This window comes from Vicia villosa, linkage group LG4 (assembly GCF_029867415.1).
Source record: "Vicia villosa cultivar HV-30 ecotype Madison, WI linkage group LG4, Vvil1.0, whole genome shotgun sequence".
Lineage (NCBI taxonomy): Eukaryota > Viridiplantae > Streptophyta > Magnoliopsida > Fabales > Fabaceae > Vicia > Vicia villosa.
Window position 1 is genome coordinate 17,707,450 of NC_081183.1, and position 14,095 is coordinate 17,721,544.

Genomic DNA, 14,095 nt, shown 5'->3' on the forward strand with positions numbered 1-14,095 from the left:
GGGCTCAGTGGTCAATGGGACAACCCTGATCGTGTGATCAAAGGACTCACATGTGCGCTACCGTTGCAGTGTGCTTGTGAGGGTCGCGGGGCATTTCCCACTTGGTGTTAACACACTTGCGTGCTCGGTATGGTAGGGTTATGTGGCCATGTAGGCTAATACATAATCGGTAACTCACCTCTAGTGAAGTCAAGTAGACTAAGCACTAGGCTTTCGCCCGATGGGCTCATGTGTCAAGATGGTGTTTTGTACTTGGCGTTAACACACGTGCGTGAAGATGGTTATTGGGACAATGACGCCATTTTGGCTAAGGCCATCTCGCGGCTAATTAGGCTTGTGCGAACCCGTTTAACCATTCTTGCAGTGTGCTTGTACAAGTCTCTTGACAATAGGCATGGGTGTAACTCATCGAATATGTGTTTTTATAACCTAGTCGAGGCATTAACACGCTTCTGGATTCCCCGTACATGGGTATGGGTTTGCATACTAGTTTGTTTATAAAAATTGTGTATTTGTGATATGATGAGTCCGATGGTGGACAAATCTCTTATTTGCTCCGTACTTGTACCGGATGTGAGGATAAACCCCAGATCAATGGTGGATTCGGTTTTGTGATGCATGCACCCTGTATGATCGAGTGGACCCATAGGATTGGAGGACTCACTGAGATTTAGTAATCTCACCCCACTCATCTTATCTTTTTCAGGTGCAGTTTAGAAGTGTCTGATTAGTAGCAGGTTTGGATTTGAAGACTTAAAAGTGGTGATGGCTTGAAGACTCATGTTTTATAATTCTTAGTAGAATTTCATGTTGTATTTAATGTGGATCTTCTTGTAACTTTAACTTTTGTATGTACTCAGTATCAATTTAACATTTCATGCATAATATACTAGTCAATTATGTATGGGGTGTTACAACACTCATATGCGGTTGATGCATCCATAGTATCCAGTCGTTCATAAACTCGTTCACGTGCTTCACCACTTCCATCATCCTGAAACATAAATTAATCTAGTGTCAATTAATCTATAAAAGCAAAAAAATTGTGAGCAAATCCAGAATTATAGTTGGTAAACTCCCTAACACTTGTGGATTAGCTAGTATCGCACCAAACTCAGTGCCAGGAGTGTCAATTGTCGCAAAAATAAGATAAACGTATAAAATGCAATGATATTTTACCAATACCAAATCCAATCTCAAATACGAAACAGTCTTCCACACCTTGCCAAATTTGTAATAAGGTAATTGAATATGCAACTACTTTCTCATAGAGCAACAATGGTAATTACTACAGCTTGAAGACTGATAAATAATGTTTATGATTTTAACCAAAAAAATAATTGATAAACTGCAATGAAACATTTATGATGACTTACTGCATATATCATCACTTAAATTAAAACATCCTCACAATATCAATGGAATGTGGTGTTTGTCCAAGATATGAGTTGCATACAAAACCGGTGCCTTTAAAATATTAACTTAAAATTGTAAAACTTGATGAACTTATTAGCTGCTTAATAATGAAAACAAAAACTACAGATCACTTTGATTAAAAGATGGTTCAGATGGAAAGTGAATATATTTATAAATTAATAGCACGATGACAATTTTTTAAATCTCATTGTTGTTATGATTCAAGTAAATTTCACGCCATATGAGAAAAATAACAACACCTGCAAGAGTCAGAACTTGTAAACCTTCCATTAGTGCTTGAAGTGCACATATTTGATTGATCCCGGTCAAGATCACACGAACACCACCATGTTTCAAGGCGGAAGCATAACCCTTGCTAACATCTCCGTAACCACAAACAACCGCAACCTTTCCAGCAATCATCACACCAGTAACTCTCATGAGTCCATCATGAAGTGAGTGGCGGGAACCATACATATTGTCAAACTATTATCATGATAAAATAACATTGTCATGTTTAGTGACATGAAGACCACAATTATCAATTAAGTTATAATGTACCTTCACAGAGAAACTGTAGTACATACCTTAGGCGAATCCACAAAGACATTTATATAAACAATAATAAGACCTCTATAAGATCTTAAAATTAGATACCTCTGAAGATAATATAAGTTAAGAACTTCAAGAATTAGGCCTGAATCAAATGAAGAAAATAGCGAGTGTACAAACATAGAAAATTAGTGTCATGAAAGGTGCTTTGATGCTTGTTTTGGTAGTGATAATGTTTCAGGTCTTTGCTGTCAAGTCCGGAAGAAGAATGCAAAGCAGAAAGGAAGCGCGCCGAAGTCAAAATGAATAAATTTCACTAACAGTGGCTTGACACGGGTGCCTGTGTCGCCTGACACAGCCCGTGTCAGGAAGGCATATGGAAATGAGTGAGTTTTGGGAAGTCAGTAGGCTGACACGGGTGCCCGTGTCACTTGACTTTAGTGGGTGGGTCCCACTACTTACCCTCACAAATTTCGGAATTACCCCCCTTTTTCCTTCTTTTTCTTTTCACTTTCTCATAAAATCTTCATCTTCTTCATCTCTCTCACCCTAAAAACCTAAAACCCCATAGCCACCATTCTTCAAAGCTCTCATCTTTCACCTCTACACCTCTCCAAACCAAAAACTCGCTTCACAGAAGTTGTTCCATTCTCCGTCCTCTACGTAGTGATGATCTCTTTCTCCTAACACCATACTTTCTGTTTTTCAATTTTTTTTGTTTGTGTGCAGGTACAATCATGCCTCCTTGTAAAGTTGTTGAAAGTGGGGATGCTGCTGAACTCTTAAGACCGAGACAACGTGCTCGGAGAGATGAAAATGCTCAAGAAATCATCTTCGTCAAACCCGAGCACTTCCCAAACATTATTGGCTGGGAAGAGGTGCCCACCTACACAGAGGTCATGCCACGTGCCAGTCGTTTCATCCCCCGCAGAGGGAACTAGCATCCGAATCCATACAGGCGCGGTCTTGACCTCATGGCCGCCGAGGACATCAGGTATGACTGTTATGGTGCACATCGAGAGACAATTTCGTTTGAAGAGATAACTCTGTACTCCGGATGGTTGGCTTCCAGCTCGACCATTGTTGTACGCTATCTTCTGAAGCGCGTCACGCGACCGTTTGGATTTGAGCAGACCATACCTCGCGATCCTAGTGTATCAGCTCCTATCGCCATGGCCTGCATGCAGTTAGAGGAGGTCTTTGCAGACTGGGAGCATCACATGGTCCCTGAGGAGGCATGGGCGACGCCATCAGAACATGACTGGGGCTGTGTCGAGCGATACATCTCCTGGTACTACAGAGTCTCACACCCCTACATGCTTCCAGATGCCGAGGGAGGTCCGTCCAGACCAGCCCACGAGGAGATTCTCCGTGCGCATCAGGCTCAGTTGGACCACACTCAGGATCTTCTTCCTTTGTATCGTCAGATAACTAACAGGGGCCTTTGAATCATTGCAGAGGGTGTCTTCCCGGATGGGACTGCTCATAGGCGTGTGCTGGACGTTATGATCAGGATGACAGAGATTTGTGTTTAAAAAAATGAAGTTTTTAAATGAAAATAAAAAGAATTCAAAAAATAACATACTGTTCCGTAGATGCATCTACGGAACACTATGTTTTCACCATCTTCCGTAGATGCATCACATGATCGATAAAGTGTTAGCCTAAGTTTTGGATATTCATTCAATACCAATCTTACTTTCTCAGCCAAAGGAGCCCAACTCTAAAGAAGAAAAACAACATTGGTAATAAAAACAAATACTTTTTTTTTTATAATTCTAGTACTAATCATGCAATTATAATTAAATTATGTTGATCTTGACTATAATTAAATCAAGTACCTTTTTGTCAACGCATCGGAAATGCACTGATAAACAATATTTGTTGTTCTCTACCATAGCTCCGGGGACAGATTAGAGACCAATGTGAATGGAGTCGGGGTGCGGAAGACAAAATCAATCCCGCCAAACCAGTTGCCATTTTGCTTAGTGGGACCGAGTGAGTGAGAAATCTGCACCACACCACAGTGAAGACAATTAACTATTCTATCTATGTTCATGAGTGAGGATTTTGATAAGGAGGAAGTTACTAAGAACCATTCTTCCCGTAGCTTTCTAGTGATTTTTTGAGGCCAAGGAATTCAGAGAAGATGGATTCAAACTCTAAATTTTCAGGTGAAGTTAATTTCATATCCATACCATGAAGTTTTGGTTTTGCCCCCCTTTTATTCATAATTTTTCAATTGAATAACCTAATTTCAGTATCAAAATCTTATGATTTACACATAACATTAGTTTATTAGAGTAAATGATAGAGTAGGAATTATGACTAATTAGAAGTAGAATTTATATTTTTAGAATGTTTTTAGCATCGGAAATATTATTAAGGTGAGCTTTAATTAGTTATTGGATGTTAAATATGCTTAGATCTCAATCCCAAAAGCTAGCTCAAGAGGTAGGGTTACCCAACAGTCCGGGAACCTTAACAATGTGGGCAGGGCCGACCCAATCAAAGCAGAGACCCGTTCTAATTTCAAAAATGAACCCAAATTTAAATATAAATACAATTATATTAATTTTAAAAGACACGTAAAAAATAAAATTATGTATTAATCAATAATATATTTAATTATAATTATTTAAAATTTTGATCTATCTCAATTTTTGTATGTATTAAGATTTTATCATAATATTTTTTTGATTTATTGAATTTTTATTATAATATTTTATTTATTTTAATTAATATTTATAAAAAAAATTGAATCTTTCAAAATTTTGGGGGCTCCCAAAATTTGGGACCCTGTGCTGTAGCACTTCCTGCACATGCACAGGGCCGGCCCTGAATGTGGGACCTTCAACACTCACCCTCACGCCTAGCGTGTAGGCTTGGGTCAAATGTCCACATTGCATTCCTTAACCCGGCTCTGATACCATGTTAAATATGTTTGGATCTCAACCCTAAAAGATAGCTCAAGAGGTGAGGTTGCTCTCACATATTTATACACCCAAACAGCCGGGAGTGGGAACCTTAGCAATGTGAAACTTCAAACAAACTGTAACAAACATAAATACCAACTTCAATACTATATATGTACTCCAGAGATGACAAAAGTATGAAAATGAATGAAATAAAATTTATTTTGATAGTTAATTTTATTTGTCTTCTCTTGTATTTTAGTGTTTTCCCTTTCTATTCTATAAGCTCTACAATAATCATAATCCTGACTCTAGTAAACCATTATAAAAATGTAATAAATAGTAAATAACAAACGTTCTACAAATGTTCAAAGACCAAATAGGAAAGAGTGATAATTTAACAATAAATTGAAGGTTCATTAATTGATTTGGTGACATGAAATGCATTTTCATTTTATAAACAACAGACACATTGCTCTCATGGTGGTTTTTGCTCTTGCAACTCTTCCAGACAATATTGGGACGTTTTTGGTTTTTCAATTTGGGCCAGGGAGGTTCTGCTTCTTCTAGTCCTTCTATTGATTCCAATAGTGTCCATAGCTATAGATATGATGTATTTATCAGTTTCAGAGGAGCTGACACCCGCAACAGTTTTGTTGATCATCTTTATGCTCATCTAACAAGAAAGGGTATTTTCGCCTTCAAGGATGATAAAAGGCTAGAGAAAGGAGAATCCCTTTCGCCGCAACTTGTTCAAGCAATTCAAAATTCACGGATCTCTATTGTTGTCTTCTCTGAAACATATGCCGAGTCCAAGTGGTGTTTGGAAGAGATGGCTACTATTGCTGAGTGCTGTAAAAAACTCAATCAAAAAGTATTTCCTGTTTTTTATGATGTCGATCCATCTCATGTACGATATCAGAATGGGGTGTATCAGAACTACTTTGATTTATACAAGAAGAAATTCAAATGTGATCGGAATAAGGTTGTGAGATGGACCAATGCTATGAACTTTCTAGCTAACTCGAGGGGGAGCCATCATTCATTTCATCCAAGATGATTGAGGAAGAAGTGTTAGAAGCAGGGATGGCTGTGAGAATTGGAGGAATATGTCCAATCGTTTGTGTCGGAGTTTTGTCAATTGATGAGGGCGGAGATGGCGAAGCATTTGGGGCATGTTCCTTTGCTGCATAGTGCGCATAGTGGGTGTACTACGTACTACCTTTTGTCTTCTAGCGCCTTTGTTCTTATCCATTTAAATCAATTCTCCTTTCAATGCAGATTTGCAATTGTTGTTCTCTTTTTCTCTTGGTCGATTCCAACCATCTGCTTTCCTTTGACTCCCTGTTGCTCTCCCCGGCTATCACGCCTGAGCTCATCAGAACTAACCTTGCAAAAGCAACTAACACATAAAAACTACAACTCATGCTACTGTTTTATACGACAAAATCTCTTATCAGTTTGATGCTCGTTGTTTTATTAATAACACAAGCAAACTTTATATGGATGGTGGTGCTGTTGCTGTACAAAAACAGATTCTTCGTCAAGCTCTAGATGAAAGAAATCTAGACTCATACGATACTTGTGAAATAGCTGGAATTATGATAAATAGACTTCAGAGTGGCATTAAGGTCCTTCTAGTTCTTGACAATGCTGATCAATATGAACAATTGGAGGAATTTGGATTTTCTTTCCAACAACTTGCAATATCTTTTGTGGCAAGGATACCCTTTTACTTCTTTGCCGTCAAATTTTGAGCCATATTATCTTGTGGAATTGAATATGCCTGATAGTAGCCTTCAACGACTATGGGAAGGTTGCAAGGTACTTTAATAGTTCTTCTTCCATTTTACTTGAATAGGAATAAGTTAGACTAAATTTTATGATTTAATCTAATAATTAATCACATACAAGGGCAAGACATGCTGAATAATAAATATAATTATACTTTAGTATGGTAACGAAATAAACGTTCGAGCATGGAAGCATGCATACACAAATAATCTTAGATACGGTTTAACTGTAAAATTTTTTGACTCATGTGCAGTAGTTTGTCTTGCACGCTTTTAAAAATGGTTATAACAGTTAGATTCTCATTATACTGAAATGAGGTATCGCGATATCCCCTCATATGGAGGAAGATACTCATATAGGGGACATACGAAATGAGGACTTTAACTATTATAAAAACTGAGAACTTTTAATAATAACCGTTCGATATATATAAATAAACATTTTTATTGATGGTTGCTAACTCTTTATAGGAACTACCTAATCTGAAAAGCATGGATTTGAGCAACTCCAAGTATCTTATAGAGACTCCAAAGTTTTTTTCGACCCCAAAACTCGAGCGGCTAGATTTTACAGGATGCACAAACTTAATTCAGATCCATCCATCAATTGGACATCTTATAAAACTAGTTTTCTTATGTTTGCAAAACTGCAGTAGTTTGGTTGACCTTGATTTTGGTAGTATATCAAGATTATGTTCTTTGAGAGTTCTACGCCTTTCTGGATGTACAAAACTTGAAAAGACGCCAGATTTTACCAGCGCATCAAATCTTGAGTACCTTGATATGGATGAATGTACAACTTTATTCAAAGTTCATGAATCCATTGGGGATTTGACACAGCTTAAATTCTTGAGTTTGAGAAACTGCACAAATCTGGTTGGAATGCGCAATGCGTTTAAGATGATGACATCCCTTGTTACTCTAGATTTTTGCGGTTGCTTGAGTCTTACAGTTCTACCCCTGCACTGTAAATTGAAATGAGTCACTCATTATAGGACACTTTTTATTCCAATTGGATCACTTATTGTGAGACGGAGAGAGCATATATTTTTTACTACCTTTAGTCAACTAATCATTATCTGCAAGCTGCAAACTACTTAACGCTTTTCATGGCTAATAATCATATGCCATTTCCTTGTTCTCTCTAACTCTAATAAATTTGTCTTATTTTTCTACTGGTACCAGAATCCCCTAAACTTTCGAGGTGGCTTTGACATTGTTGTTCCTTCAGATTGGGAAAACATTGATTTTCCGTCACGTAGTTTTATTTCAAGATGGTTCAATCACCAATTTGACGGCGGTTCAATAGTAAGGGTAGTAGATTTTGATGAGTTTGACAAGAAGTTTGGCTTTGCCTTCTGTGTGGCATTTGAGGTAAACAATTCTGGTTCCTAAAATCCAGAATTTGATTACTGATGATTATGTATAAGAAACTAGCACCAAGTCTGGACCTAAAATCCAACTTCCTTACAATTGGTTGGTTACTGACGAGGAAGAAGTTGAAAATTCTGGAGCCAAGTCAAAGGAATTTGATCTTTCTAATCTGGGCCTTTAGGTATGCTAACCACAGTCAAAATGCACAACACTTTTTGTGAGCCTTGAGGTAATTATCTTTCTTAAGCAGTCACATATTGCAACGATGGAGAGCGTAAGGCCTTTGTAAACATGTTAGCTAGCTGATCATGTGTGGAGATAGGCAGCAGGTGGATAAGCTTTGAATTGATCTTTTCGCGGACAACATGACAATCCAATTCTATGTGTTTACTATGTTCATGAAAAGAAGAATTATGAGTCAAGTAAATTGCAGATTTACAGTCACAAAAAACGATGTAGGCTGATCAAAATGCACAGGCAGATCACAAAATAAGTACTGTAACCACCGTATTTCATAGGTGAGAAGGTTATTAATATTATGATATACTAATAATGAAAGAAAATTCAAAGTATATATACCAAACACTTCAGCAAATCCTTAGGCTGAGGTCATATGGATTTAGTTTCCTCTCTCTGCATCATGTTAATTAGCCCCACAAAAGAGACAGTTTTAAGATAATAAACTTTAATTTTATGTTATTTTTCCAATATGTTTGACATTACACTTAATGCTAACTCTTTTTCACCAAACACAAGTTATTATAACATTCAAAGCAAAACAAAACCCTCCATCTACTAACTAAAATCAACTACAAATTTATAAATTCCAATTACAAGTCCCATTTTTCTAATATATTGGGACACATCATATGGATATAGATATTTATATATTAATAGCTAAAATCATAAGAAAAATATATATAGATACTATTACATCACTTAAAACAATGAAATTTCTCTTCCCCTTCTGACTCCTATTTTTGATTGTGTACACCATTTTATTGCAACTGAATTCTCAAACAACTGCAACATCATACTATAACGGCAATAGATTCAAATCATCTGCCGTTATAGCACAATATTGCAGTTATGGAGAATTCAATAGGAGTGAAGTACATCATTAATAATTGTTCCACATATGGGGCATAGCCACTTCAGATAAGTAACTCTCAGAACTTCCTTCACCAAAGCTTGGTGATGACCCTTTTAGATTTTGATTACTACTATTATTATTATTGTTATCAAGAGTGTTTCTTTCCATTTTTGAGAGTTGACTCAAAACAGCTTTTAAAACCTTTCTATCACAAGACAAAGGGTCTAAGCTATAAGGTGCTCCTCCAAATGTAGTTGTTGGATTGTTGTTATTGTTGTTGACTGTTGGTAGTTTTGGTTCCATGTTTGTTGTATGGTTGAAGAATGGATTGATTTGGTTTTGAGAGAAAATGGAGAAGCAGGGCACTTGCTCATATTCATCTGTGTGGAATTGAGCTTGGTGGTCAAAACTTATGTATGAATCCATTAATGCTGGAAGTGATGAAGAGCCTGTGTCATCATAGCAACTACCCATGCTTGGTTTTGTAGCAATTTCTCTATTCTTGTAAAAGACTCTACACAATACCCAATCCTCCTGTGTATATTTACACAAAATTTTAAAAATTATATATATAAAATAAATTAAGAAATCGAAAAAATAAGTGAACAAATATAATAATTTTATGATTTGTTAATTCAGTTGATAATTGTACATAAACATTAATTTGCAGAAATGCAGATTCGAATTCAAATATTTTCTATAAATAGTTAAGGGTACAATTTGGTTATATGGACAAAAGTAATAATAACTTTATAAGATTTTTTTATTATAATTATTTTGATTTTGATCTAACAATTGAAAAACTGTCGAATGCATAACTCTGTGACGAATTAACTATCAACAAATTTAAAAGGATCAATTCTACTATCCACTAACAAAGATCCGTTTAAATTTATTTTTTATGAATTTGACCTAACACAGAAGTTGTTTGTATCAAATAAAATTTGAACCGAAAACCTTAAAAAAAATATTTTCCTAATTTAAGTCTTCACCATTGTATCAACTTATGAAATTTCTACGGTGAATCTTGATTTTTATCCTAACATAGTTAGGTCATTTTGAAAATAGGAGATTTTGATAATCTTTTAGGCTTACATAAGTGATTAATAAAAAATTCAAAGAGGATCTACTTAGGTAAGCTACTCAATATCTTTTTGTAGTCACATTCTAGCCAATAGCCATGTGAGACAAATTTGGTTTGGTATAAGATAAAAATAAAAATATTCTAAAAAGTCAAAAGTCCTTATTTCATGCAAGAAAAATAATAATACAAATCCATTTACCATATATTGAAAAAAAAATCTATATGTGAAGATATTAATATTTAATAACATACCTTAGAAGAAGAAAATTTGGGAGGGCCATGAGGACCTTCAATGCGAAACTCATGCATAACCCATTCAGTTTTTCTTCCCTTTGGTGCCCTTCCTTGATAGAACACTAATGTTTTTCTCATGCCAACAAGAGTGCCCTTGCGAAGGATAGATCTGTCTTTTCCAGTTGCCTTCCAATAGCCTGATGCAGTTGCACGATTTGTGCGTAGGCCTGTTGCATATTTGCGATCTCTTTGTGTATAGAAATACCATTCTTTTCCTCCCACACATGCTGCTTCTGCACCATATTCATTACAATATAACGTTAGTAACGCATAATATTTCGAAGAATTAGTCTCTGCAGTTAAGCGTAAAAAATCGCATTTGCACATGAAAGATGATCGACAAAAAAATATTTATATGATTTTTTTTTGAAATTTTAATATCTGGCTTTTTGATTGGAATAATTCAAAAGTGTCAATTCCACCGTCTACTAACAGAGAATAGAAACTCTGTATGAACTAATTCAATACAAACATTATTACTGACTAACAGAATTCGAACTCAATACATATGATATGTTAATTTTGGTCAGATGCAGAACATGTGCAATTATAGATCAATAAAAGGTGCAAATTAGTTTTTATGTTTAAGTCAACTATGACTAGTTAAAACCAACTGTCCAAATTAATAATATTATCATAGGTTAAACTTAATCCTTAAATTAAATGCAATTTCATGACTTTTTTTCTTTATCTTAATTATTATATTTGAGTTTTTATGATAAGAATGTAAATTATACTAATTTAGATACTATTGTATTGGCCCCATATCCATTATTGAAGACTCTTCCATTAATTGTTGATGTGTTTTTTAATTTAGCTATCTTTATCAATTTCTTTTCATTCATGACATGCTTGGATAAAATCCAAAACTAGTTATGGCGATTTCATAATCAAACAGTTGAAATCATTTTCAAAATAATTAAACTTCAACTTGGCTTACTGCACCAAAGCTTCAATGTTGACCCATATATCAAACAATATTTTATTTTATTTTTAAACTTAAAATAGTGCATTACCAGTGTAAATATTTTACACGGTCAGTTTATCATAACTTTTAAAAAAAAAATTATATGTGATTTAAACAAAAAGTCAAACTTCTACAAAAATTAACGGTTATAATTTTACTGATAGTATAAAACTGTTTTATACTATCGGTGTATTTTCATTAAAAAAAATTTATTTAATCTATTTTTGGTTTATAAAAAGAAATTGATAAAATATATATTTATAAATAAATTTGTATAAGTTAATTTTATAAAATAAATAAAATAAACTTTTATAAACTATTTATAGTAATGATAAGTCTTTCTCAACACTTGCTATCTTTTCTTTTTGACATGAAAGTAAGATGAACTTAGTTGGGTCCAGCAACATTAAGTAAAGTTTGATAGTTCAATCACTTTACTATATGACATGTAAATCAATTAATCACGTCCATGTGTTATTGCAATGTAAACCAATATTTGAATTATTATTGTGATTTAAATCATTATCAAACACTTTATAATAGGACAAGTTCAGTGTGTCAATTTATTAAAGTTTTTTATTTTTAATTATGTGATATAATTTAATCTGGCAAATAGTGTTAGAAATTTGTATTGTAAGCATATGGAGAGAGTTTATGATTTTTAGAACTTCCTGTTCAAAGATGCTAACCTCAACTCAACTGTCTACATCCCTTTCTAAGATACGTGTATGTATATTTATTTATTTATTTATTTATTTATATAAATGTTTAATGGAAACAAATTATCTAAATTATAGTATAGAATTATTTTTAAAAAAAATAGTACTCACAATTTTTCTACATTTTAAATTTTGACCAAATTTAGCCGATCGGACTAAGTCTGATTGGGAATCGGAGGCTAAAGTGACGTAGAAACTTAAAATATCAAAAATATTATTTATTTTATAGAAATTAATGTGATCCGACTAGTTCATAAACTAAACAAACGAATCAACGGATCTGCTTAAATAATTTTTATAAGAAATCATAGTTATATTATAATAAATTTGTGTTACAATTTATTGAAAAAAATTATTTTGATGAATTTAATTATTGACTTTTTTTTAAAATTTTGAATTTGCTTTTTTGTTATATTTTATAGGTTTTTTAATTTGATAATCATTATATATGATATGAATTTTAAATCAATAATTTTTGTATTGCTCTCATATAAACTGGAATAACAGTTGATCGGATGAATGAGCCACCAACGATTACTTAATAATCTAATATCTAAATAGTCACGCGCTTTAACCAATGATCCATCGTTAATGAATAATCTAATGTCTAAGCGAGTTGATCTCTGGTCTTGGTTTTAAAACATTAATATTTTTTAATATATAATATTTTTAGTTAAAATAATACTACTACCTTTCAATATTATTTAATTATATAGTACATAAGCGCAGCCACCTGTACCTACCTATCTTTATAACATATTGTTAGGATTAGGAATAAAACTCATCCATGACATCCATTAAAATACAAAACCTTATGTCAACTTATGACCCTAATGAAAAATGCAAAATAAAAATAATGTCATATTCTTCCTTCTATCTATCTCACAATGAACAAAACTATAAAATAACTACCCAATTAACATTTAGATCACAATTGTTCATACAAAAATTGGAATCATTATAGCCATTACAGTTACTATCATCATCACATCAATTTTTTCCAACATCAAAATTTAAATAATTCAACACAATAATTCATAGATCAAGCATATATGAAACAATAATAACTATATAACTATATATAATAGAAAATGCATGATAATATATAATGGAAGAAAATTAATTAATCAGATTAGAGATTATTCATAAACAGGATTAATATAAATCATAATACTAATTACCAGGAATATCCCATGGTTCACACTTGTTAAGATCAACATCAATCATGAGAAGAGAATCACTATGAGTAACCTTCTTCATCAAGTAATCACACACAAGTTCTTCATCTCTAGGATGAAATCTGAACCCTGGTGGAAGCTTTGCTTCAACCATGCTTATGTTGCTCATTTTATTTTTTTGTTTCAAACAAAGATATAGAAAAAGAAAAAAAATTCAGATTCTTTAAGTGATGAAATTTTTTGAAAGAGAGAAATAATTATAGAGAGGAAGGAGATGAAATGTGTATCTATATATATAAAATGAGAGTGGGAACACAAGTGGAAAAGTCAACATGTAATTAGATGAAAATTACAAGGGTAATTATGTAATTAATTATTGTATTTACAAAGATTTTGATGATGTGCACAAACCTTTAGCTGCCAACTGGCTCATTAGTGATGTGTATCTCTAATTTAATGTTTCTTGATTTTTTTTTCTTTCATTCTATTAATAAAATTATTTTCATATATTAGAGTAATTTAGATTAAGAAATTAAATTAAATAAAATTTACAAAAAAAAAATAAAATAATAATTAGAGAGATGGCACATGAAGCAGCCTCTAGTCAGAATCAAATCAAAGAGGTGGGGCCCACTTGGTGATGAGAGATATGACATAGACATTATTTTTTGTTTTGTCCATTTATGCATGATCTATCTTTTTTCTTTTTT

General features: G+C 33.5%; 4 protein-coding genes across 4 annotated transcripts; 3 read left to right on the forward strand and 1 right to left on the reverse strand.

The window, feature by feature from the left end:
* Positions 1-2,942: 2,942 nt before the first annotated feature.
* On the forward strand, positions 2,943-3,416 carry LOC131596833 (uncharacterized). Its single transcript, XM_058869570.1, has one exon. It carries the CDS (start codon positions 2,943-2,945, stop codon positions 3,414-3,416), a length of 474 nt encoding a protein of 157 aa, XP_058725553.1.
* A 429-nt stretch (positions 3,417-3,845) lies between these two features.
* On the forward strand, positions 3,846-5,943 carry LOC131596834 (toll/interleukin-1 receptor-like protein). Its single transcript, XM_058869571.1, has 2 exons — positions 3,846-4,142; positions 5,351-5,943. The coding sequence occupies exons 1-2, from the start codon at positions 4,118-4,120 to the stop codon at positions 5,941-5,943; spliced, it is 618 nt and encodes a 205-aa protein (XP_058725554.1). The 5' UTR covers positions 3,846-4,117.
* Positions 5,944-6,330: 387 nt separating this feature from the next.
* LOC131596835 (probable disease resistance protein RPP1) lies at positions 6,331-7,657 on the forward strand. The gene is made up of 2 exons (XM_058869572.1): positions 6,331-6,707; positions 7,148-7,657. Exons 1-2 carry the CDS (start codon positions 6,534-6,536, stop codon positions 7,655-7,657), a joined length of 684 nt encoding a protein of 227 aa, XP_058725555.1. The 5' UTR covers positions 6,331-6,533.
* Positions 7,658-8,843: 1,186 nt separating this feature from the next.
* Positions 8,844-13,647, reverse strand: LOC131594603 (NAC domain-containing protein 21/22-like). The gene is made up of 3 exons (XM_058866778.1): positions 13,389-13,647; positions 10,480-10,754; positions 8,844-9,677 (listed from the first exon to the last, which is right to left on the reverse strand). The coding sequence occupies exons 1-3, from the start codon at positions 13,552-13,554 to the stop codon at positions 9,171-9,173; spliced, it is 948 nt and encodes a 315-aa protein (XP_058722761.1). The 5' UTR covers positions 13,555-13,647; the 3' UTR covers positions 8,844-9,170.
* Positions 13,648-14,095: the final 448 nt, after the last annotated feature.